Genomic DNA, 26,767 nt, shown 5'->3' on the forward strand with positions numbered 1-26,767 from the left:
TAGAAAAAATAATTGGGTACTCTAATAAAAGCAAATTACTGCGGATGCTGGAATCTGAAACGAAAGGGACAATGCTGGAAAATCTCAGCGAGTCTGGCAGCATCTGTAGGGCGAGAAAAGAGCTAACGTTTCGAGTCCGATGACTCTTTGTCAACTCTTTGGGTACTCTAAATTTATTTTAAATTCTTCAACATTATGACATCTTTTGTAAAAGGTGGAGTCCAGAATTGGGCTCCCGCCAGTTCTGTCCCCAGAACTCTATGAACTTCAGCACATCCACAAGTCTGTTGCCTATATTCTACCCTGGATCAAATCTCATTTGCCTATCACTGGTTTACTGACATACATTGGTTGTCAATGTCTCAAAATTAAAAACTCGACTTTTAAAAATATTTAGCTTCTGCTAAATGACCAGGATAAAGGTTGGGATTTACACACTTCCAGCAGTGTAGTCATGCACTCAGCCACGCACTCTTGCACCCTGCCATCCCTACTCTTTCCACTCTTCAGAAAACTGGCATCTTCAATCTTTCTTTCAAGTCCCACCTTTGCCTTGCCGTAACATGCCTCCTCTATCCATATGTTCCTACATGTTCTCTGCCTGGTACCTAAATACTTATTTTTTTTCAAATCCTCTGCATCAAAAGGGTGGCCACTAAAATGACCACCATGCCACTGCTATCTGCAGCTCCCTCTCCAGATCTACCTTCCACCGTCCTTACAAAACCTCAGAAAAGTCCTACTCTTTGATCATGCTTTTGGTGCCCCACCTCTTACATTTAAAAAAAAAGTTCCCTCACCTGTTGAGCATCCATTGTCTACTGTACTGTATGTGAGGTGGGTAGGTGGGAGGTATGTTACTGCTTTGCTGGCACCTGATTTTGTATTTTCACCCGAAGTCAGCTGTTTTTTTAAATCATTGGCAACATGCTTCAATCTGTGACTTGGAAGTGACCAGCCCCCAGTAGCTGCGAAGGCGACACATTTACTGTTTAATCACTTGTGCAGAGACAACAACAGCAACGTATAGCGAAATAACGAAGTGGGACAAAGATAAAGGTCAAAAGGCTGCATCAAAGGATTTCTGCAGTCAACTTGCATTGACAAAATCCACGAGGAGGGGGAACCGTGTGGCAGTGTTGCAAATGTAACCCTGGGTGAAAGGAAGACAATTGTAAACCTGGAGGGGGAGGGGAAGGGGGGCGGTCAGCTGTCGATCCAGGACTACAGTCCCCAGAGTGCACTGGCCCGGGGGCGCGACCTGGAGGGGAGGGGGCGGGCCGCGCGCGCGGCGGGGGCGCGCGCTCCTAATTCATTTGAATAATCTGAGAGTACTTGGATCCAAGCCAATCAGCTGTCAGGAGCCTATGATAAATCGCAATGCATTATTGATAATCATAATTACCATGACACATGCGCACTCCACTTAATGGAGTAATTTGGCAACTCCAAGAATTTGTTTGAATTTTTTTTTTGTTATTTGTTACTGATGCATCTACCATGTCGCGTCGCAAGCAGGCGAAACCCCAGCACATCAACTCGGATGAGCAGCTCATAGTTGGAAACGGTAAGATGCATTTTCTAGGGGGGGGGGGTGTTGTGGGGGGTGTTGTGGGGGGTCAGAGAAATCTTTCCAATTCATCTCTCATGGTTTATTCGATTGATCAACAGATTATTTGGGAAAAGAGTATTTCTCCCCCCCCCCCCCCCCCCCCTCTCTGTGGAGTGCGTGTCCGGTTCGACTCCCTAAGATCGTAACATCTCTTGAACTGGTTATCAGATATGAAAATATCAAAAGATCAGAAGTTTTTTTTTTAGGGGGGGGGGGCAGGAATCTGGGATGAAATTGAGGGGGGGGGGGGAGAGAAGTTGTTGAATTCCTTTCAAAAGTTGAGAGGGAAGGGAGTTTTTTTTTAAATGACCAGTGCTTGTGTCCTTGCCATGGCCGTAGGGAGCAAGACCCGGGCTCTGACCGCTGACCGACTGCAAATCCCTCCCAGCAAAAAAATCAAAGAGCAGATCCTGCTTCCCGTGCATTGCAAACTTTTTATTCTCCATCTGTGGGACTAGATTTACTGTAAAAGTATCTTTTTTTTGGGGGGGGGGGGGCAGAAGTGTTTGACTCAATTATGGGACGGGTCTGGTGCGCACGCTTAGCGTGACTCACTCCTATTGATCGAGGTAGGTATAAATAGTTACAACATGTAACAAAGAAGATCCTATCTTATCTTGTCACAATTATGTTGCATATATTTCATTTTCCTCCCTTTACTTGTCTCCCGACAAGTTTGTAATCATTTAAGGCTCCGTGCCTCCCCCCACCCCCCAATGCAGCTCGCTACCAGTTGATGTTGCAACTTGTTAAAAGGAAAGGTTGACGCTTATCATGTTTCGCGATTTGTACTCTTCACATTCGTTTGCAATAAACGTTCAAGATAGCTTTTATTGACATTTAACATTTTTGACGAACTTTGAGAAACTTATTGCTCCTGGTACTTTTCTATATCATATAAAAGAGAGCTGGCTGGTTGTTTTTCATTTCAAAGGTGGTGGTAGGGTTTCTTTTTGTGTGTGTGCTGATGATAGGGCGAGATCGCGATCGCCCTGGACTCCGAGCCATGACCTACAGCCATCTTTGATTTCCGACTTCCTACAGCCACTCAATGGACGCATTTGTTCTATTTTTTTTTAAAGTCAGAAAAGTTGCAGTTGTATTGTAAAGGGGGATTCAGGTTAAATGTTACCCGTTTATTAATATTTTTTTTAAAATCCGACCTGGGATACCTGCAATCCACTGATGCCAATCATCTGGATTTACATGGTGGGATATTCAAACTTTAATTCGCGAGGACAGTAAGAGCTTGTTTTTAGACTTGTACAGTACTCCGCTGCAAGCCATTCTTGAGTGTGGTCGATGTGAGATGGGACTGAGCTACAATATCGAAGGTTGTTTTAAAAGGCACACCCGCTCTATTGCATCTCTTGCCTTGGTGTGCTTTTTTTTAAAAAGAAAGAGGGGTGTTGCGCCGTTTATCACCGATGCGTCCAATTTTCATAAAATCTGCTTTAAATTGGCATTTACAACATTGCAAACCACGCACTTGTTTTTAAAATCCGCTGCATCATGAATGATCGATTGGGATCTGATTGGAGCACGTGGTGGTCCTTTTGCATTAGTCGGCATCTGGACATTAAAATATCTTTAGCCAAGTTTGACATTAATTATCCTTAATGGCAATATTGTTGTGAAGTGTTGTGCACAGTTTCTTTCCCAAAAGAACGTTTGCACTTAGCATTTTTTTCGACAAATTAATTTTATCAATTGTTAAAACATTGCTGCATTTACCACCCCCCCCCCCTTTCCCCTCCAGAAGGGGGTTTATTTATATCTCCGTAATGTAATACAGCTGGAACCCATTAGTATTGCAGTTAATTGCAGTTGTGTGCAAGAAGCATAGATGACCAGACTCACCAACACACTTTTTTGTCATTTGCTTGTAAAATTAAATTAAACAGTGACTTGCACAACAATTATGCTAGTGGTAGAACCTCTTCCCCCCCCCCCATTTGTTATTGTCCAAGTGCTTAACTGTTCTACGTCCCACCCATTGTTTGCAGTGGCAAATCCTCAAAGAACCATTTTGAATGTTAATGTGCTCTGAAGAATCATTCTGTAACTTCTACTTCAGTGCTTTATATCTTGAGTGCAAGTGGGGGATGGAATGGTAGTGCCTGTATATGTTCTAACACATGGCACAAAAGCTTGCGAAACCCCTGGGTATCCACTTGTCACAAAGAAGCTCATCTGCATGCCAGCTTCATGAGCAAGAGTAAGTGTCCTTTCTCTTGCTGTATGGAGTGAGCAGCATTAATGTACAGAATACTTGAGGGAAGGGCTATATGGTCGAGGAAGAGAGCCACAGAGACCCTTGTATTGTAGGAACTGTGGTTTAAGGAATCATGCCTTTAATCTTATAATTTATTCTACTAAGCATTCCCCTCACCCCTACCGTTCATCTTTAACTTGCTGCATGATTTTAATTTATTTTGTTTCTTCAAGCAATTGTACGTGAGGCTATTTTTGGGGTTAGATTTAAATATGGTGAGCACAGAGTGATGATACATTGGTACAAATAGTTTCTTTCCTTCTGATTTCTATTGATACCTGCTGTAACTTTGTTATAATGAAAGCTGTCACATTTAGACTCCAATGCCAGCAAGCACTGTTGCCATGTTCATAATTTTGACCAAATAGTCAGGTTTGACAATAAACCCCAAATCTTGCAAATTAGGTACGAATGTTCGCTTTAGAAGCTATTGCTACTTTGCTTCCACTTTACATGCTGATTCCATTTGAATGTTTTTACAACTAACTTCAAAAGTGGTTGGTCAATGCAAAATAATAGATCTTTTATTAAAAAAAAACTTGCCTGCGTTGAGTCTCAATACAAAATATGGGATGTGAGGCACGACATACTGTATTGCATGTGTTCCCTGTGTTGAATTGTTGGAGGTTATCCTGGAGCTGAGTTGGAGCAAATTGGCTTTAAATTATAGAATTGACAGTGCAGAAGGAGGCCATTCGGCCCATCAAGATTGCACCATCCCTTGGAAAGACCATCCTGCCCATGCCTCCACCCTATCCCAGTAACCCCACCTAACCATTTTAGACACTAAGGGCAATTTATTATGGTCAATCCACCTAACCTGCACATTTTTGGATTGTGGGAGAAAACCGTAGCACCCGGAGGAAACCCACGCAGACACAGGGCGAATGTACAGACTTCACACATACAGTGACCCAAACCGGGAATCGAACCTGGGACCCTGAAGTTGTGAAGCAGCTGTACTAACCACTGTGCCACCGTGCTGCCCTGCATTCTGTCATCACTCTTGATGAATCTTGAACCAGTTTTAATCCAGAACCCCATTTGTTCTTTAATGTGTGCATGATTGGTATGACAAATTGCATTAATTTTGATTCAACTTTGAAGGAAATATTTGGTGTAAATGGGATATCAATTTGAGCTGGTCTGGTTTGGTGTATTTACATGCAGTGTTAAAAGACAATAACAAGCCAAAAAAGCACTTACTGTAGCTTAGCACAGTTGTAGGTTTCAATGCAATACAAGAAACAATATGCTAAACCCTTTATATTAACTTTTGATGAAGCATGCATCATTGTCCTTTCCAGGAAGAACACGTATCAATATGAGATGGATATAACGGTACAAACAAGACTTTTTAAAAAAAACACTACCTGAACCACAGTTTTTTTTTAAGGGATGCCTTCCCGTTGAGAAGTTTCCATGCTGGTATGCACAGATTCTTCAAAGTCACTTTACTCTGTGCAGTGGGGGATGGGAAGAGTGATGAGGTTATAATATTTGAGTGATTCCCTATTTAAAATTTTACAAATGAGCATACTGGTAAATTTGAATGAGTAATTTATGAAACTTGGCTGTTTTCTACATTCCAAAAGTAATTATTTAATTGGCTGCAAATTGCTATGAGATTCTGTCTTTCTGGCTGTCCACCAGGTTATTTAAGGTACCAGATATTGCTCTGTAGATTAGAGAATTTTCCTATACTGTGCAGTGATAACTGCAATTATTGTAACAGTTGCTGGAAATTTGCCTTGCTACCTTCAGAGGCATACCTTCAGAGGCAATGGTGCAAGTTCAAACAATCGAATATCATCATCAAATTAATAGAAACTCCAGACATTCCAGCAATCTTGTTGGGTTATTTGTTACGGTCAAATATTGTGCTTGCTGGAACAAACAGTTTCAAGTGGAAATTATTTAAGTATTTCACAGTGTTGCACAAAGAGCTCAGGATTTATAATATAGTTGAGACTAATCTGTTGGACACCATAGAAAGGGGAAAATGATTTGCATACCAACTATACAGTATTGTAGTCACAAATTCATTTATACACAGTTATGTGCCGGCATGTATATCTTAAACTATCCCCAATCTTCTGTAAACTGTCATTTATTTAAAAATAATAGGCTTTCCTTAGTTAGTCAGTATGACTATATTTAGGATCAGTTGGTATGTGATGAGGGTGGTAATTTTGTTTTGGAGAACTATCTAAGGACAGTCGTAAAATATTGTGACCTCTCACCCAAACCATTTTCTTTTGCCAGGTTGATTCTAATTTGGGTGTGTAGTGAGCAAGGCTTGTTTTTGCTTCCCTTTAGGAAATGAATTATCAAAAGAAAAAGTTCTCTGACCTACTCAACAAAACTTAGCTGTATTTGCCGATGTGTTTCTTGGTGGTCCTTTTGCTTCTGATTGTCCCTGAATATATTAGATGGTTTCTCAGGATCATGTGAATGGTGTGTATAAAGCAACAATTTAAAGTCCCACCCTAGAAAACAATGCAGTTTGCAATCTGTTCCTTCACCTGGAGGGCAATTAACTGCTTCAGAGTGACCAAAAGAGGCGACAATATGCAGAATTAGATAAATCTTGTAATATAGGGTATGTCAATTTATTAACTCTTTAAAGTATGTTTTTAAGAGGTGCAGTTTTAGCTTCTTTGGCTACATCCAAGTTAAAGTTTATTTTTATTTTTAACACAAACTGATGTAAAGAGTAAAATATGTCTTGAACTATTCATTCTAATCTTCAAACTAAAAGTAATTGTAAAAGGCTCTGCAAAGCTGAATTATGTGTAGATGCAATATACAACTAATGTTCAGGTTGCTGGCAGGCTCCAATAGATACAAAGATTACATTAATTGAGTAATGATCATATCTTGACAAGAAGTCTATGCTTCCAAACTTAAAGTTGGCAATATGTCGTCATCAGCCAGTTTACCTTATTAGGAAATGTGAAGAGCCCAGCAATTTAGCTTTTATACATATCCATTTTTAAACTTCCGTGCCTGTTCCAGTTCTATCAGTACCTTTCTGTCACATCAGTGGACTTCCAAAGCATTCTCTTATAGTGTTCACTCGTTCCCTTTTTGGGAAAAGGCAGCAGGAAAACAAAAATCTGAAGTTGAACTGGATTTCAAAAATTCAGTTATTGCCATCGGTGAAAATGCTGCATGTTATTCTGCTTCAGCAATTATATTACAAATGGCAGCAAAGAGTGATTTATCTGGGAAGCACTGTTCTAAAACCACAGTAATTGTAGACTGTGCTTCTGCATCAGCCTTGCATTGTTTTGGATCTTGCCAGCTGCGATGCAGTAAAGAGATGCTTGGAAATGTGAAACTTAAATGTTTTTCTAAAAGATTATGGGGTTGTAGAACTCCCATTGGCAGTGACCAACTAAAAGGTGTGTGTTTTATCTCCAGTTTAGCATTGTTTTGCCTTGAATCTAAACAGTTGTGTACAAAGAACACCGTAAATTGTAGCTGCCTTTGTTATTCACCTTTTTAATAGTTTGATGGAATAGATAAAGAATACTCTTCTAAGGTGGGAGAAGAAGAGTGAGGAGAAAATTGTCGTCTTGAAACTTTCGAAACTAAGTTTAAAAACAAATTGACCCTATTGATTTGCTGGAAGACTTGTATTTTCTTCTTCTGCCTTCATTCTTGTATGTAACGGGCAGGAAATGTTTTCCAAGAATGGGTGTGTGTTTTCCCCCACATTTCCGGTTCTTATTCTTAATTGAAATTTTAATCCTAGGAGTGCACCTCCTGTCAAGGATGCATCATTCTTCTTTGCCTTTCTGTGTGTGGTTCACTAGTTCTGCCTAAAATATTGCAGTCTGCAGTGTTGGAGGGTTTCAAGTAAACCAATATTGGACATGATTGCTCTTTTGAAAAATTTACCCTGAGTTATGTGAATGGATTGGTTTCTCTCCCCCCCCCCCCCCCCCCCCCCCCCCGCCCCCAATAAGTTACAATTGATTATGCTTTACGGAAATTTTGTATTTCAAAGTCATTTTTTGTTAATGAAATATATTTTGAAAGCTGCTGTGAGCAAAATGTCCCAAGTAATTCAGTCTACATGGATATAGGGGAGAAGTTGCGTGGATTGGTACAGTACTTAATATTGCTGTGGTTGAGCTTGCTTTGTCCAGATTGGTCTAATTTTTGGATATGTAGCATAGACCTCTTCCAATAGCTTCTTGTGTAAATTAATCCGACACCACATCACCATACAGATCTGCACCAGTGAATAAGTTTGAAATGGTCCATAAAACTAATTGGGTTATGCCGAGCCTATAAATTGTTACAACTGGCAGTTCCCAAATGAGCACCTGTGAGATTTTATTTCAAAGGATATCTGCTTAGTTTTGATTTTAATTTTCTTCCCAAACTCTTGAAATCTGTCCAAATGGCATATTAATTCTAATCTTCTGCTATTTTATGAGCTAAACAATGATGGTGTTTGTTGGCTTGATGGGCCTGTATTCTGTTGAAGAAAGAGAGCAGGCAAGTCTTCTTCCACATGTGTATGCTTCTTAATGTAATACTGTATAGCAGATTTCTGCAAGAGCACCAATGTCTTCATGAAACTGCTGATGTAACCTTTGCCTTCTTGGGCCTGCTGGGTGGCAAGTTGATGTCAAGCTAACAATTAGGGCTCCCAAGCAATTGACCTTGGCAGCAGGGTTTTGTGTTGTTTAGTTTACTGTTAACACCATGGTAGTGTTAAGCATGACTTGGCATAGTCTGTTTACCAACGAAAGCTTATTGGAGGTGCTTACGAGGAACATACAATTTTAGTCTCTGGTTAATCTTTCTGCCCAGTACTTTTCCCCCCTGAAGATTTGGAAATGCACAGGGGTTCATTGTTTTCAGATCTCCTTTGAAGGCATTCTTTTTCTAGGCCCTTTTTAAAGTTGTTTTAGCAACTATTCACTTGAATCAAAATTGCTGCTGGTAGTTTTCGTGTCATTTTTAAATTGTAGCTCATAAATTAATTTGTTTTTAATCTTTCATTTGACATGCTGACGCAAAAATTTTTTGAATGAAATAACTTGCAATCCTTCAAAGTAAGGAATCCAAACCTGCTTTAGATATGAAAAAAGTAAATGGATAATTTTATAATGAAAACATTTTTTTAACCCTCCTGGTCTGCAATAGCTTTCCTGCAAACTACTGAAGCAATGCCATTTCCTTTTCTTCATTAACTTTGAATGTTGTAAATGTAGTCTTCTTGTTGTGCTGTGTAGCTATTAGCAATTCTTTTTCTTGCACTAAATATAGGCTCTATGCTATAAGTATTATGATTTTTTAACCTGCTGCAGAAATCGCTTACAGGCTATCACACCAATAACAACTGCATGAGAATTTGATTCAAATCAAACCACTCACTGTCCACTCCCCTAATGAATTGAGTGGAAGTGTTGTCCTTGCAGCAGTAGCAACCGCCATCCTTGCTGAAGCTGGCTGTTGGAAAGGCTGTTTCACTGCTGCCAACCTTGGCAACTTAATAAATTTACTTTACGTATGCTGCTGGCTGTGTGAGGCCCATGCCATCAGGAGCTAGCGGAAGGAGATGACAGTGTAAGGACAGCTACAGCAACATGTTGTATTTTATCAAGTGCAGCATACAGATCAGAAGATCTCCAGCTTGATTCTTCATCAGTGCTACTTGGTAACTAGGGGTGCTACAATTGGTTTTCAAATGTAGAGTTTTAACATCTTCTTGTCATTCTATTGGAAATGTGGATGAAACCTCTTTGGACTTGGCAGTATTTTTTTTCTGCTCTGCTGTTGGCAGCATTGCTTTGTGACTCTCATTGTGATAGTAATGCGTGAAGAATTATTACTTGAATGAGGTGCTGGAGGCAGCTGTGAAACACTGCCCAGCTAGTTGATGCATCAAACAGGAGGTAAGCAAATTGATGAAATAAATCAATTTAAACTACATGTTGTGAAACTTTGAACTTCCAACCCCCCCATAAACCTGGGCTCATCCAAAATTGACTTGCGTCCCAACTCACACCTTTTCCCCCTCCCCCTGATGAACAACGACTCCCTTTCTGGCAGCAATTCAACTTTTAAAAACATCCATTCTAACTTGCAATTCTCTTTGTAACCTCCACCAGCCCTGCAACGTTTCCTAGCCCCCCGACTTACCCTGCAGCCAAGATTGCTGTGTTCCTGCAATTCTGCCCTTTTCAGATTTTTAAATCACTCCGCCATTGTTGCTGGGTCTTACTTATTTTGACTCCCGAATCACACCACATCTCCATGCTTCTCTCCTTTTTAAGACAATCCTCTAAAACCTAATCCATGCTCCAAGCTATTGGTCTGATATCCCACTATATGGTTTGGTTTAGTATCAAATATTGTGTTGATAATTCCCCAGGGAGCACTTTGGACCTTTCAACTGCACTGCATTAAATAAACTATATAAATGCAAACTATTGTTGATCTCACATGTGGAACATTTCCTATTGTAACCCTAATATGAAATGAGTGCACATTTTGTTCACCTTGTGTTCAAGTGTAGCACTTGACCATAGGTATGTAATTTGTAATGAATTGTTTGCATAGGAATACTGAGAATAAAGTGTAGTAGATATTTGATTTCATGTTTTTTTTTCCCCCTCACTCATTTCCTCAATTTCTGCCTCGACCACGAATAACTAGCCAGTCTAGTACTTTTAGCCTGATGATGTGACATCTACAATTTTGACTTGAGTAGTTTGTAAAATATCCAAGTGTCTGGTTTTGCATTCAATGTATCCTGAGACCCGTTTAACTGATTATCCCTGCTGGTATTTGCATTAATAATAATCTTTATTGTCACAAGTAGGCTTACATTAATACTGCAGTGAAGATACTGTGAAAAGACCCTAGTAGCAATATTCCGGTGCCTGTTCGGGTACACCTAGGGAGAATTCAGAATGTCCAAATGACCTAACAGCACGTCTTTCGGGACTAGTAGGAGGAAACCGGAGCACCCGGAGGAAACCACGCAGACACTGGGAGAACATGCAGACTCCGCATAGTGACCCAGCCAGGAATCGAACCTGGGACCCTGGTGCTGTGAAGCCACAGTGCTAACATCTGTGCTACCATGCAGCCCTCACGAGGTTGTGATTAAACAGCATCTGACTTGGTGAAGCGATGAGGCTGTTTAATCTCGCAAGATTTGCGATGCTCGGAACGCTTCGTGAGTCGTTGCGATCTGGATCTCTCCCTCGCTGTGGGAAATCCAGATTTACATATTTAAATGAGCCATTGGGCTCATTTAAATATGTCGGTGCTCGATTCTTTCAAGGCCAACAGGAACGAACAAACACCTGGGAGGCCTCGTCATGCTGTCGTTTAGCACTGGTCCACACAAACGTGGACCAGGCATAACGGCACCTGGAGGGGGATCTCCCAGGCCATCGGAGAGGCCGGGTGGTCGGGCTCTGGGCAGGGTAGCATCCTGGCACTTGCGCTGCCAGCTGGTCACCTTGGTACTACCAGCCTGGCACTGTGGCACTTCAGTGGTGCTAGGTTGCCCATGCCAGGGATTGGGGCCCAGAGTTTCCTGCCCTTAAATAGGTGGGGAGAAGGGGGTTTGGAGGACCCCCTAAGAGGTAATTTGGGGCAGTGGCGGGGTCTGAAGGCTGCGGTGGGATATCAGAGGGGGATCGTGGCCCGATCTCTTCATGCACTAATTAACTGAGCTTGTCAGTTCAGGAAGTGAGGTAAGTGAGCCTCTCCGGGCGTTCTCGACTGACGCCAGAAAAAACAACAGAGTCCCGTTTGATAGCGGGATCATTCTTCATTCTGAACGCTGAGAAAGACCCCACTATACATGCCCAAAACGGGACTTTGTTTTGAACATTAGATCGCGCCCTACATCCTTTTACACAAGCAATTTGAGTTCCCGAATATCAGTGATTTCCCATATGCAAGATTACACCATTTCGGTTTTTTTTCACGTTCCCGCATGTCTGTGGGTTTCCACTGGGTGCACCAGGTTCACCCACAGTCCAAAGATGTGCAGCGTCGATGGATTTATTGGGCTTCGGTAGAATGAGGGTTGGTGCAGGCTCTATGGGCCGAATTACCGCCTTCTGCACTGTACGGACTTTATGCATCTCTGATATTCCTCACCCCCCCCCCCCCCCCCCCCCCCCCCAATTCCCATTCTCTCTTTTTCATTTCCACCTGTTAAAGTTTTTATACTCATTGAAGTGAAAGGTGTTATTGTGGGGGGAGGGGGAATGGAAGTTACCCCTTTGAGGGACTTGTTGTCCGCATCAAGTGCACCAAAGTTACATCTGCTCTAAATTGCAAGTTTCCTGATCTGCATCCTATGACCTCCTGAGTGAGATTGTTAGATTGAGGCAGTTTTATGCCATAGATCCATGCCACTGGGAACAAGGTTGAGACTGTACTATCCAAGCTTGTTTCGCATCTTCACCTTGTAGACCGAGAGGACTTTGACCCGATCAATCAAAGCTGGATTTTGTTTATTATTATAATAATAATGTTCTGGGGTGAAAGGCTAGTCAGTGATTTAACATGCTGCCCCAATCAGATCTGACTGGATGTTAAGGAAAAGCTGGAAATTAAATCAATATCTGCTGGTTTCATGATCACTTCAATTCTATAGTGTGAACACTTTTTTTTGTGCACTGTTTGCTTGACTTGGGTGCCCTCCTGTGTTAATCCTTCTAGTTGCAGTCATTGTGTAAGCGGCACACCAGTAAAACAGATGTTTATCAGAGAGATTTCAGCATTCTGCCCCCAGCAGGTGATCCAGTCTCTGTTTACAGAGATTTGATGTGCTATTTGGCAGTGTCTTTCCACAACTTAAAATTGTTGTCTGTTGCTAAAAATTGTAATGCCTACCTTTATTTGTTTGGTAAGTAGCATGTTAATTTTACTTTCAGACTAAATTCTGCTTAGTTTGCCCCTGATAAGGGCAGTATTTTCTTACTGTATTACGGGTAGAATTTAAACTTAAAAATGAAAGGGGGTAGTGTGTTTCAATGCAAGCATTGGAGATAAATGTGTTGCATTTCTTTTGTATTTATCCAAGGTGATGTTTCGTCATTCCTTCATGAACTGGAATGTTCCATACTAATTGTATAAAGTCTCAAATTAAAAACCCTTTTTTAAAAAAACAAAATAAAAATGTCTCTGGTAAATTCTGTGGTTTATTCACCTATGCCAAAGGTAAGGCAGCTGAGTGATATTTAGGGAGGTTGAATTATATCTTTGTTTTAGCCAGGAGATTAAAGTCAAATGTTATTACTAGTCTGGTATTCTGGTGCAAAATTATAATGATTATAAATGGACATTTGGAAATAAAGCTTTCTGCTGTTCCAAATGGGAAATGCTGCCACTTTCAGGAATAACCTATAACCTTTTTGTCCTGTCAGGGATTTCGACATAATCCTAATAGTTTGCCTGAAAGCTTGCTGTGTCCTTATTCAAGTTGACAATTTTTTCAATCGTGAAGTGCTTCAAGAAATATTATTGTATGTACAATTGTTGACTGCTGGTTTACTGAAATGACTTAAGGAACTACTGCCTCTGTATTAAATGCCCTAAATTACCTAGTTTGTATAATCTGGTTTATGTGCACCTTTTTATATTTAATTGTTGCTTTTTTAATCTTCCTCATCTCTTTCCCCCCCCCCCCCCCCCCATTCTCAAATACTACAGTTAACTTTTTTCTTTTCTTGACGATATTTTGTTTGCATTTTAAAATGCAGGTTTATGCTATTGAAAGGGTATTTAAACTGTTAATTTGAGCATCTTTTTAATTGTTCAGTGAGTTGACTAAGTATAAAGCGACCTTTATCTTTGCATTGCCCTGTTTGAATCAGTTAAAGCTTTCTTTTTGTCTTAATACCATTTGGCAACAGTTGGATCTCAATTCCCTGCTGAGTTTGGTGCATTCCCAACATTTATTGGATTACAGGATGCTTGGAGATTACATTCTTGAAATTCTAGGATCTAGATAAAAGAATAATGGAAAAAACAATCCCCCCCCCCCCCCCCCCAATTAATGTCTCCGTGTCGTTGTGCATTATATGTGGTCCGGCCCAAGTAGGCATAATTTGTGCTAGTCTTTAAGAGTTAAAACTGTATGACTACTTTTTGTTGAAGACTGCACTATGATGCAGTCGTTATAAAATTTTAACTATCATTTATTTGTTTAAAACTAGGCATGCTCCTTAAGTTTCTGAAAGCAACCTGTATTATTAGAGGGCATTTGACCTCTGTGTGAAGTGGAGCATGAAACACTCGCCTGTGCTGTGCTTGCTACTCTTATCCATAAAAAGAAAACTTTATGACAGCAACAAGTGTTCTTTGGTTCTGGCTTTCTTCAGCCTGATTTGGCTATTTTTAAAAATAAATTTAGTATCCAATTTAAGGGGCAATTTAGCGTGGCTAATTCACCTACCTTGCACATCTTTGGGTAGTGGGGGTGAAACCCACACAGACACGGGGAGAATGTGCAAACTCCACACGGACAGTGAGTGACCCAGGACTGGGATTCAAACCCAGTCCTCAGCGCTGTAGGCAGCAGTGCTAACCACTGTGCCACCATGCTGGTCCTGATTTGGCTATTTTTAGTTGTCCTGTAAATAACAATTTTTTTTAAATTTGTCACGATTTTGCTTTGTCGATATTTTCTTAACACACTTTCCGTCTCAATTGGGTAGTCTCTCTGAAACTTGGTTATTGGTTTAAAAAAAAAGAAACCAGTTTTCCCAAATATTTGGAGGTGAACTTGGGACTGTTTCAGATATTATGAATAATGCAATGAATTTTGAGAGATAAGTGAACTTTCAACAGCAATATTACTCTTCTTTTGTCATGATTACTAATGCAGACTCCCTGTGAGGGGCTGACCACTACTCCAACTACTTAGATTTTAATTATTTAGAAACCTACACTACTGTTCTCTTAGTTTCCACAGTTCTCCATGTACTGGATTGATATATACCGTGCAAGGCGAGAATATGTCTGTTCTACTTAACAGTTTCCAAATCAATGAAGTGCTTTAGTTTTTTTGACCTTATCTGAGAAATTGAAGCCAACAGGGACCAAACCAGCAGCCTTCAGTGAGGGTAAGAACACTGATTACAATCTGCAGGAAGTTCAGAGAGCCTCACTAATGAGACAAAGACAACTGTTTCTTCTCAGGCTTTTAACTGGTTTACAGTGTTCAGTTGCCTTCCGTTTGACTGTCTGTATGTGTATATGTATTGGAGTACTGAGGGTCCAAATACAGTATCTTGTTACAGGAGATTAAAACAAAGTAGGTTAGTTTGGTCCACTTCTTCAGTGTTGTGTATGAGTGGAGAATGTGGTGATGTGCCAACTGCTCTTATTAAATGGCACAATTCTTCATCAGAATGGGAAAGCTTTTGTTTGGGCTTGGGGGGGGGGGGGGGGGGGGGGCGGAGGTGGGAAGGAAGAGTGAGGGTGCTATTATTGCAATGGCTGGAATATCTCTTGTACTTCCAAATGGCCCGCTTCTCATTTAGGTATCAATGGGCAATTTTTTTAACACTGATTTTGACTGTATTCTGGGGACTGTGGCTTTTGTACTCCTAAATCTTGAATAACATCCAATATTCGTAACAGACGTTTTGTAAAAGTGTCCCCTTCTTTCCTGGATTGCTGTTTTTTTGTGTGTGCCAGTTTGTTCAAAGCTCTTGAGACCAGTACTGGATCCAGTTTCACAAACCTTCAGGCACTTAAAATCCGAATTAAGACCATAAGAATTGAGAAATCATTGCCAAGGGCAGGAAGATTATTTGTTTCCTTTCTTTGGCAAAATCAATAATTGTACAATTCTAGCTAGATCTGTTTGATAGCAATCAGGACTGATAACATTGGGCAGGATTCTCTGAGCCAAAATCGCGATCGACACGGGGGTGGTGAATGGGCGTTGACACCGAAATCCGGCATGCGCGGTCTACGCAGCGTGGGTAGGGGGCCATTGACAAGAGGCCCCCGCGGCGATTCTCCGAGGACAGCTGGCCGAGTTCCCGACGGCAAGTTTCTAACCACGTTTTCCCTGTTAGGAATGGTGGATGTTGGCTGCTGACTCAGTCTGCGATGCCCTGGTTAAGGACGGGGGGATCCTTCACCGGGTCCGTGGGGGGGGGTATCCTCACAGACGGCCAGGCAAGCGATCAGGCGGCACCAATCCACGGATGCACAATCCCGGGGGTCCTACATTCCTGGTGCCACTCCGCAGCTGAGTCTGCCATGTTGCAAAGGGCGGACTCCTGACCGGACGTGCAGGGGCCCGTATCCCCCAGCCAGAGCTGCGAGGATCACTCGGGGCCCTGCTAACCCCCTGCAAATTGGACAATCGCTCTGGACTTTCTTAAGGAAACTCCAGAGTGAAACGCCCACGTTTTGACGCTGGTGTGGGGACATAGCCCCATTATTGGAGAATCTTGCCCCTTGTTGTTGTTGTTGTTGGGAAACTGTCATGAATGGTAGCACAGTGGCTAGCATTGTTGGGTCACTGTCTGTGTGGAGTCTGCACGTTCTCCCTGTGTCTGTGTGGGTTTCCTCCAGGTGCTCCAGTTTCCTCCCACAAGTCCCGATGTGCTGTTAGATAATTTGAACACTCTGAACTCTCCCTCCTGTGTACCCAAACAGGCACTGGAATGTGGCGACTAGGGGCTTTTCACAGAAACTTCATTACAGTGTTTTTAAAAATAAATTTAGAGTGCCAAATTCATTTTTTCCAATTAAGGGGCAATTTAGTGTGTCCAATCCACCTACCTTGCACATTGTTGTGTTGTGGGGCGAAACCCACGCAAACACGGGGAGAATGTGAAAACTCCACACGGACAGTGACCCCAGAGATGGGATCGTACCTGGGACCTCTGTACCCGTGAAACTGCAGTGAATACTGCTGCGCCACTCTACTGTCACAAGTAGACTTACATTAACACTGCAATGGGGCAGCAAAGATTATTAAAACAAAACATTGAATGAAGGTGAATTTATTTACAGAAACACATTCAGCACACCATTGCACTCCAGTGCAGACTGTGCAGGGAAGATGGATCTAATCAGACCCTGAGTTGGACCTGCTTTTATCCCCTGCCTTAATTAACCCCGGTGGTTAGCCTCCGCCCCTTAACATAGGGAGCTCGGATTCCCCGAGTCCCACAGGGAGATCAATGATTGTTTGACATCTTCTCTCTCTCCCCCCCCCCCCAATCCGAAGTCCCTATCAGTTGCCACTGGAGGACGCCTTGTCGCAGCTTAGCTGCACTTTAGCATCCACTTGTGGTGGATCTGCTGTAACGTGTTGCTGCACGCTGCTTCCTGGCTCACTGCTGAAGGGTAACCATTAGGGCCTCGGTTCCGGGGCCACACTTCTCTGCCGGTGCGGATACCTCTGAGCCCATATCGGAATCCGGGCTATGCCACTCTTGCTGGGCCAGGTGTGACAACCGGATGGTTGGGCTCTCAACCGAAGTGTTGGCTCATGCTGCGGCGACAGTGTTACTACCACCTGTGGAATGTTGTGACCAGTGATCTCGCACCACTTCTTAAGAGTCTTCCCTTGGACTCTGACCATATGAGACTGGGCCATCCGGTCCAGCATCACTCCCAAGAGCCATAGCGTGCCATCGCCAAAATTCCACACATAATTGGTGTCCCGGCATGGAACGTTTACCCCATGTCCTGTAACTGCATGATTCTTCTGTGACCTCTGATACCACTGACCATTGCCCCAAGGTTTGTAAGAGTAAGACTCAACCGAGTCCAGAGTCGTTGTCCCATCAGGAGTTCTGCTTGAGCAACCCTGGTGGATACATGCACCGTTGTACAGTGGATGTGTCCATAGACCTGGTCGACAGCTTTTTGGTTTTTTTTCAAACCACTTTAAAAGCTTTGGACCGCCCTCTCTGCCAGTCCATCAGGGGAAGGATGATATGGCGCTGTCCGGATGCACCGTATAAAAATGGCAAACCTCTCGCAGGTGAAAGGAGACGTCCTGAAAACAACAGCCAGAGTGACAGTCCACAATTATTAAACACATGGAGCCATAAATGGTCCAGCAAAATTTGCAGGGAGGCAAATCCATGGACGACCAAGCCATTGGCATGGGTGGAGGGGCACGTAGGAGGGCAGAGTTAGCAATTTCTGGCAAGCTAGGCAGTTTTGTAACATTTGCTTAATGTCCGCAGCGATACTTGGCCACCACACAGCTTTGTGCCAACACTTTCATTTTGGAAGCCCCGAATGGCCAGTGTGTAAATCCTGCGACAGGGCTTCCCGTCACTGAGGGGGGAATGAGCATCTCACAATATTATTCCATCCTCCAAGCTCCGCTCAGGGAACCTCCTGAGTGAAGGGGGTCTCAGAGACAGTAGAAAGACCTTTTAGCCGCTGTCGAGTAACATGAGGCACAGCTTCTCCAAGACCGGGTCCCTCTGCGCCCATGCACCTACTTGAGCAACCATCTCTGGCAAGGCGTCCATAAAATTCAAGGCCGCAATGACCTCATCTGCCATAGGTGGGGACAGGACGCTCATAGGCAACAACAAACGGCTGAGGGCTTCCGCATGAGTGATCCTGGTACCTGAACGCTGTTGTAAAATGTACTCTTTTATGTGGCAAGCAAGAGTGCCCACCACTGGATCCAGGATAACACAGTTGGCGGGATGCTCTTGTCCTCCCCTGAATAGGCCACGCAATGGCTTGTGGTTCGTTATGATAATGGAATGCTGACCATATACATATTGGTGACATTTATTAATTCCAAAAGTAACAGCCAGACCTGCCTTCTCAAGGTTGAGAATGAGGTCACAGAAGGCTTTTTAAAATGAATGCAAGTTTCTTTTCCATTTAAATTGACTTGTTTTTGCCATGTGCCTGCATGGATAGCATGCCGATGGTTAAATATAACTCTTCTGGCCTCACGACCAAATTAAATTGGATGGATTTCCCGCCCCAAAGAAAGAATACGGTTTCAACACAGTTTTAAATGTGACTTGAGCGTTTTGGACACTGCCAAGGAGGCGCTCTTTACTGTGAAGGTCTTCACCAAGTTTCTAATGAACCTGAAGGTTCAAAATAAAGATCTTTCAAAATCTTTCTCATCTTAACCTGCCTATTTTTAAACATATATTTGTAGAAATGCTGCCACATGTGACCCTATAACATTCGCTGAGATCCTATCTGGATTGGGAAATTGTAGACTGAAGATGAAGCATGCGATGCAGCGCGATTGTTTGTCTGGCGGAACTTCTGGTCCCACTGCTGTCAATGGAATTTCCCATTGAATCCACCCCACACTGCTGAGGAACCAGCGGCAGGGATGCGCCATTGGCGGGGCCAGAAGATCACACTAGCATGAGCAGCCGGAAGATCTCACCATAGTCTCCTCCTTTTTACATGGGAAGAAACCTGATTCCTTTGTGTATTAGTGTTATAAAACAGAATATGTGATAGAGACTGAGGAAAAATGAGAAACTTGTATAGATCTGCATTTTACTGGATCTGGTAATGAAATCTGACTCAGTGGTTCAGTGTTAGTATTCAAAAGAGTACTAAAGCTGAGAAGATTTCCACAATCAGATTAATAACTGGCTCATTCTTCAAAGTCTTTCCAGGATACACATTCTCTTCCCAGTAAAAGAGTAACCAGTTTGATTGTTCCTCTTATCAAAGGTCATCACTCACCACATCCTGTACAGTTACATTAACTGTGAAAGTTAGCGCAGGATGCTTTTGTTTCTGAATGTATACTTTCAGAACAGTCATTAATAATCGGGGCATATGATGTTACTTGGACCTTGTAATGTTACTGACCGTGTAGCTCCCCTCTTCCCAAAGAATAGCTAAGATAGAAGCAGCTTTGAGATACAAATGTTATTTGAATATAGCAGGCAGATGGAATTGGAACTGTTCCTCCTGTGAAGGTACTGATTTGTGTTGCAATTTCTATAAAGTTATGTTTCCATTATCCCAGCCAATGTGCCTTTACAAGTAGTGTTCCAGTCACCAGATTTGAACACGGAACTTATACCTGACGATAGATAAATGGGAGTTGCTCATTACATTGCCTGCTGCACTTCACCATGTGAATAAATTGATTGCAAGTTGTTGGAAGTTAACCTGAGCACATTGTAATATTTTTCTCAGTGCAGAATGGGAAGGTGAGCTTGGCTGTTGTGTAGAAAGTATCTTGCCAAAGTCATTTTCTAAACTTTTTACTTTGATCTCTTGAATCAATCAATTGCATATTAATTGCTATGAGATGGTAGCTAAAGTATCTGATTTTGTTTCACTGGTAGTAAGAAACTATGGTGTTTGTCTTTTATTCGGTTAACAGTTTGTGCTTTTTCCGACAAACATGTAATAAGCTCCACTGAGGGGTTCACATAGAAAGTAACTTTTTTCAGTAGTTCGAGTCTGGGAATTTTGCTTTCATCCCTGAACTAAAGTAAAAGAAACCTACCTACTTCTGATCATGATGCACTGACTTTGGCTAAAGTGTGCATGCATGGATGTTGGCCAAGGACGTGATTGGGTGAAATCTGATCACGCCCTTTTTTAGTTCCTTCCTACCTAACTTGCTCAAACTTGAAGACCGAATCTGTACATGAATAATTTTTTTTAATTAAAAAAAAATAAATTTAGAGTACCCAATTCATTTTTTGCCAATTATGGGGCAATTTTAGCGTGGCCAATCCACCTACCCTGCACATCTTTTGGGTTGTGGGGGCGAAACCCACGCAAACACGGGGAGAGAAAGTGCAAAACTCACACGGACAGGGACCCAGAGCCGTGATCGAACCTGGGACCTTCGGCGCCGCGAGGGCAGCAGTGCTACTCACTATGCCCACCGTGCTGCCCTCGTACATGAATACTGACCATTGTAGGTGGGACCCTCTTCTAGTGCCCAAAACAACAGAGAAATTCATATCTTGGAGAAAATTGGACTGATGGGGAACCTGACTTCTTGCCAAAACTTTGGGCTGGATTCTTTTCCGCTCGAATGGAGAATCTGCGGGAGGTTTACGATGGAAAAATTGGTGCCAACCCCTCACCGATTCCGGGACCAGTGAGGGGCTAGCAGCGGCTCCAGGTGAAACTACTGGCTCACGCGGCGAGAATGGCAGGGTCCCTGGTTGCGCCGCCCAGCATGGTGGCAGCTGTGCACGGAAACCCCCCCCCCCCCCCCCGGCCAGCGGCTTGGATCCCAGCCAAATGTGGCAGCGTTGGACACAGTCTGCAGCTACCACCACCGCCATTCCTGACCGCTGAGACCACACATGTCCCATGCCGTCAGAACCCGACCCATCGGGAGCGGAGCATCGCGGAGGGCCGGCCGATGCTGCCGTTGCAACAGTGCACAACGCCGACCCTGATTTGGGAGTCAGCCAATTCTCTGCCCGATCGCTATTACAATATCGCGTCGGCAACGGAGAATATCTCCCTTGTCTTTCGAGCAAACATTAATTGAAAATGCAACAAAACAATTACTGAAATAATCTCTGAGGAGAGCACCACCTCGTGGCAGTATGTAGCTTATCTGAGCAGAGTTCACTTCGCTTACAGTGATTTAAGCCCTACTCCTCCGCAGATCTGAGTTTATAATCTAACCTTCTACTTTCAGTGCCGTACAGAGGAATTGAAACACTCACCCCGGGGCCCTGACTCTGCTCTTGGGTCGCGGGAAAATACCTATAGCATGATTTTTTTAATTATAAATTTAGAGTGCCCAATTCATTTTTTCAAATAATGGGCAATTTAGTGTGTTCAATCCACCTACCTTGCACATCTTTGGGTTGTGGGGGCGAAACCCGTGCAAACTCCACACGGACAGTGACCCAGAGCCGAGATCGAACCTAGGACTTCGGCGCCATGAGTCTGCAGTGCTACCATTGCGCCACCATGCTGCCTCCCGCCAACACTTTTTATCCCTCAACCAACCTCTCAAAAACGGATGACCTAATCAGTTATCTCATCGCTGTTTATGGCACCTTGATATGCACAAATTGGCTGTGGCATTTCCGATTTTACAAAAGGGAGTACATTTTTAAATAATTGACTGAGACATTTGAGGTTGTGAAAGGCGCTTTTTAAATGCAAGCTCTTCCTTTGAGATTACTGGTCACTTTTATTTCACGAGAGAGTGACAAAAGAAGATGCTGCCAAGCAAAAGGATAGATTTTGACCATTTTTCTCTAAACCATATACACCTGAAATGTTTTAACCATTTCCGTTCAGTTTGTAATTGAAAACTGACTTGTGTGCTTGCATCATTTTCAGATATTTTAGACCTTCCTCAGTTGTATTAAGTTGGTAGCTAGTTGGTAGTTTTAGAAATGCTTGGAACTGAGAAGTTGATTTGATTGGGCTGCAGGTTTTTGGGGTGGATCAGCTTGTAATATGATGGCTTTCTTCATTCAGGTGTGAGCAGTGCTTCGTAAAATACAATTGCAAAACTTCCCTACTGAGTTGAAATCCAATGAATGTCAAACAGAATCTCCTAATAGATATTTATATTTTGAAAAAAAGTGCAGTGTAGTGTATGAGAAGTGCATGAAAAATGACCTTTCTTGATAATGTCAGACCGTTTTTGTGTGTTCGTGTAGAATTGCCCATCTCCCCAGAAAGAATATCTGCGTTGATAAATGTTGTAAAACCCTCTTGGGTCAATATTTCAATATAGTCACATTTAAAACTACTTTTGTGCTCTATGGGTTTGTGGGTTTTTGTTATCACGTTCCTCTTTCTGAAGATTGTGATCTGTGAATTTCACATTTCCAAGTGGACTGACTCTTTTATCCCTCTTCTCTTTCTAACTTCCTCTCCTATGCAAGGTGTTTGGTAGCAAATAGCATGTTGGCTATGAGTGTTGGCAGGCTTTTTAACTGTAAGTTATCACAGCAGAACCTAATGTTGTTTTTTCTCTCTGCACCTCCTCAACCTGAACCGTAAGAAGTCTTACAACACCAGGTTAAAGTCCAACAGGTTTGTTTAGAATCACTAGCTTTTGGAGCACTGCCCCTCCCTCAGGTGAATGATACTCAGCCTGAAGATACTGGGCAGAGTCTGCCACCAGTTATTTCTACAGTTGATTTACGTGATGTGATAGTCAACCATTATCTCTTTCTTTTCTATCTTGAACCTACTTTTATACAGTTTCTTGTTTTGAGAATTTTTGGGAAGTGGGATTCTGTTCTATTTGTTTCCAGTTTCTTTTGTGTTTTCATTTATTTCTTTGAATATGGCCAGACTCAAAGGCAGTTATGATTTAATTATTGTGGATGTTTCCGTTGCCATACACTACATGATCTAGGTACTGTAAATCTTTTAATGTCTGTCTCCATAATTGATCAAATTTAACAAGAAATTTGGTTACATAATGTATTTTTGTAATAAAATAAGTGTTCCACAAAAGTATTATCAGAAAACCTGACTGAAGTGTATGGCGCTATTGAAGCAAAGCTTGGTCAAAATCATGTATTTTAAGGACAAGGGACCAGCAGAAAGGTGGAGAGGTGAGGGAGGATGTTGCAGAATTTAGGGTGTAGGCTGTCTAAGATACAACTGCCACTGATGAGGGTGATTGGGAATGTGCAAGCAGCCAGAATTACTCGAATGCAGAAATTGTAGACCAGTGTATAGCTGAAGGTGGTTACAGATGTGGGGAGGTAGTGGTGAGGCCAAGATGAGATTTGGAAACAAAGATTTTAAAATTTGTGGCATAGCTAGGCCACGGGCCAATATAGGACAAAATTTGTTGCTTGTTAGGTCATGGCACAGCTTTGGATGAACTGCAGTAGAGAGGCATATTCATTTAATACCTTGTTACCAGATCTGAGCTTCTTGAACATCTGCATACAGAATCAATGCTTCTCCCTCAACCCCATAGTCAAATATTTATCTAATTATTTTAAAATCCAGGATACGTATTTGTCTTTCCTGTAACATTTATTATGGTCAGTAGTTTGGTGCAACTACTAATGTTAAAATTCTTCTGGTGGTTATTTGCTGACGTTAAATTGTTGACCTCAAATCATTTTTTAAAATAAATTTGGTATCCAATTCTTTTCCCCCCCCAATTTTTAAGGGGCAATTTAACATGGTCAATCCACCTACCCTGCACATCTTTGGGTTGTGGGGACGAGACCCACTCAGTCACGGGGAGAAATGTGCAAAGTCCACACGGACAGTGACCCAGGGCCGGGATCAAACTTGGCTCCTCGGTGCCGTGAGGCAGCAGTGAACCTCGAATCATTTTAGTTTTTTTAAATTCTTCTTTCAATCCTTAAATCCATTTTCCAGTGAGTTTTCACTGCTTGGGCTGCGAGCTTGGTAGTTGGGGTTCAATCACGTTCTTGACAACATTAGCTTATAGGTTGAAAAAAACTAACAATAATAATTAATGTAGCTGTCTCCATCCCAAAATACCTCAATATTTTTAAAATATAGGGGGCGGGGTTCTCCGACCCCCCCCCCCCCGCCGCCCCGGGCTGGGTCAGAAAATCCCCGGGGGGGCGGTGTGAATCTCGCTCTGACGCCAGCTGTCTAATTCTCTGGCGCCGGTTTTCGGGTGGGGATCACGCCGCGCCGGTTGGGGGCCGTTGGCAGCGCCCCCCCCGGCAATTCTCTGCCCCGATGGGCAAAGCAGCTGCCCATTTTCGGCCAGTCACGCCGGTGTGAAATGGACATGGTCCCACACAGCGGTACATGGCTGGTAGGCCGTCCACTGGGGTCCCCGGGGGTGGGGGAAGGGAGGGCTGCAGAGGAGGATCTGTCCCCAGGGGGGGGGCCCCATGCTGGCCTTGCCCGTGATCGGGGCCCACCCATCTGCCGGCGGGCCTGTGCTGTGGGGGCACTCTTTCCTTCTGCACTGGCCTCCTGTAAGGCTCCGTCATGGCCGGCGCGGTGAAGAAACTCCCTGCGCAAGAGCACGCCGGTAAGGGACCAGGGCAACCCTTCAGCACTGGTTCTCATGGCTCCAACCCCTCCGCCGATGACCTAGCCCCCGGAAGTGCGGAGGATTCCGCAACTTCTGGGTGGCCCGATTCCAAACTGGTTTGCGCCGTTCTTGGCGCCGGTGTCGGGTCATCCCACCGATTTAGAGGGAAAACCCCGCCCAAGGTTTATTCCAAGCCATTCAGAAAGTTCCACATTCATAAAGACAAAATGCAAACAGTTTATTTTTCACCTTTAACAAACTAGCTTACAACCCAACCCCCCACCCCCTCCCCCCCCCCCATCTACTCGCTGGTGACGAGCAGATCTTTGAAAACCAAGGTGAACAGCCTCCATCTCGCCTAGAACTCCTCTGCTGACCCCCTCAGGGCAAACTTAATTTTCTCCATTTGCAGAAATTCTGCCACGTCCCCGACCATGGCAAAGCCCTCGGTGGTACTGCCGACGTCCAACCCAGTAGGATCCATCGCCGGGCACTGAAGTGAAGGCCATGGCATCGGCCCTCTCCCCTCCGACAGCTCTGAACTGCCAAACATTGCCACCAAAGGGCATCGCTCCACCCTCACCCCCACAATAGAACATAGTGCAGAAGGAGGCCATTTGGCCGATCGAGTCTGCACCGACCCACTTAAGATCTCACTTCCACCCGATCCCCGTAACCCAATAACCCCTCCTAACCATTTTGGTCACTAAGGGCAATTTATCATGGCCAATCCACCTAATTGCATGCCTTTGGATTGTGGGAGGAAACCGGTGCACCTCCGGAGGAAACCCACGCAGATACGGAGAGAACGTGCAGACTCTGCACAAACAGTGACCCAGCGGGGAATCGAACCTGAGACCCTGGCACTGTGAAGCCACAGTGCTATTCACTTGTGCTACCGTGCTGCCCTTCAACAATGTCTCAAATACCGTCGTCCAAAGCTCCATTTCAAGCAAGCCCAAAACATATGCACGTGATTCGCTGGTTCCCTTGCGCACCTCTCACACCTATTCTCCACACACACACACACACACCCCCACCCCCAAGAACCAGTTCAGACTTGACTTCATTCATGACTGTAATTTGACCTGCTAGCAGCACCTCCATACACCAGAACCAAGGTCAAGATGCATCGCCCATTGAAGCTATTTAGTGGAATATTAACCTCGACATCGAACCACAACTCCTTCCCCATCCATGGGAATAACAAAAGCACAAATTGCTTGTATGAGTTAATTTCTGTCTCAAAGATTTTAGTACAGTAGTCCCCCGTTATACCGCGCTCCGCAATACCGCGGTTCGCGATATACGGCGGGGGGGGGGGGGGGGGGGCTTATGGACCCCAACTGTCAGCTTCCCTCTCCGGATCAAAGTGAGCTGGCCGCTGAAGTTGACACTGCCGGCTGATTGGAGGGAGATTCAGTGAGAGAGGAGCAGCTCACACAGCGTCCGGAAGTGGATAGTGCAGAGCTACAGCTGCCTCAACCCTGCACAGCAGACAGGTTCTTTAAACCGGTGGCGGTCAGAACATATTTTTGAAAGGCAATCCTTTCCTCCAGTTTGGTGAAACCCACCAGAGTTTCTGTGGGTTTCCCTCTGGAATAACTCCTAGCCTCATTCTGTGGCAATCAGAGAGCTTGTTTAATTAGATCCACGATGGGGGTTTTAAATTTATTTAAAAACTATGCATGCGCTTCCCATTGTGAGTCTGCGGGGGGCAGGGGGAGAGGCCAGACCCCCGTAGACTCACAATGGGAAGCGCATGCATAGATTTTAAAATAAATTTAAAACCCCCATCGTGGATATCCGCGGCTCGGATGCAACGCGGGTGGCTGTCTTAGACCCCAACACCCGCGTTATAACGGGGGACTACTGTAGTTAACTTGCTGTTTGAAGTATAACCTGTCCA

General features: G+C 43.5%; 1 protein-coding gene across 2 annotated transcripts in view; it reads left to right on the plus strand.

Moving 5' to 3' along the window:
- The first annotated feature begins 1,434 nt into the window (after positions 1-1,434).
- sall4 (spalt-like transcription factor 4) overlaps positions 1,435-26,767 on the plus strand; it is a 44,372-nt gene continuing 19,039 nt past the window's right edge. Inside the window, exon 1 of one of the 2 annotated variants that reach the window (XM_038803122.1) lies at positions 1,435-1,567. In XM_038803122.1, the coding sequence (XP_038659050.1) occupies positions 1,501-1,567 (67 nt within the window). In that variant the 5' untranslated portion in view covers positions 1,435-1,500. Of the gene's footprint in view, positions 1,568-3,668; positions 3,831-26,767 lie in introns of those variants that run through there. The other variant, XM_038803123.1, reaches the window with a different exon arrangement.

The sequence above is a fragment of the Scyliorhinus canicula genome, chromosome 7, assembly GCF_902713615.1.
Source record: "Scyliorhinus canicula chromosome 7, sScyCan1.1, whole genome shotgun sequence".
Classification (NCBI taxonomy): Eukaryota; Metazoa; Chordata; class Chondrichthyes; order Carcharhiniformes; family Scyliorhinidae; genus Scyliorhinus; species Scyliorhinus canicula.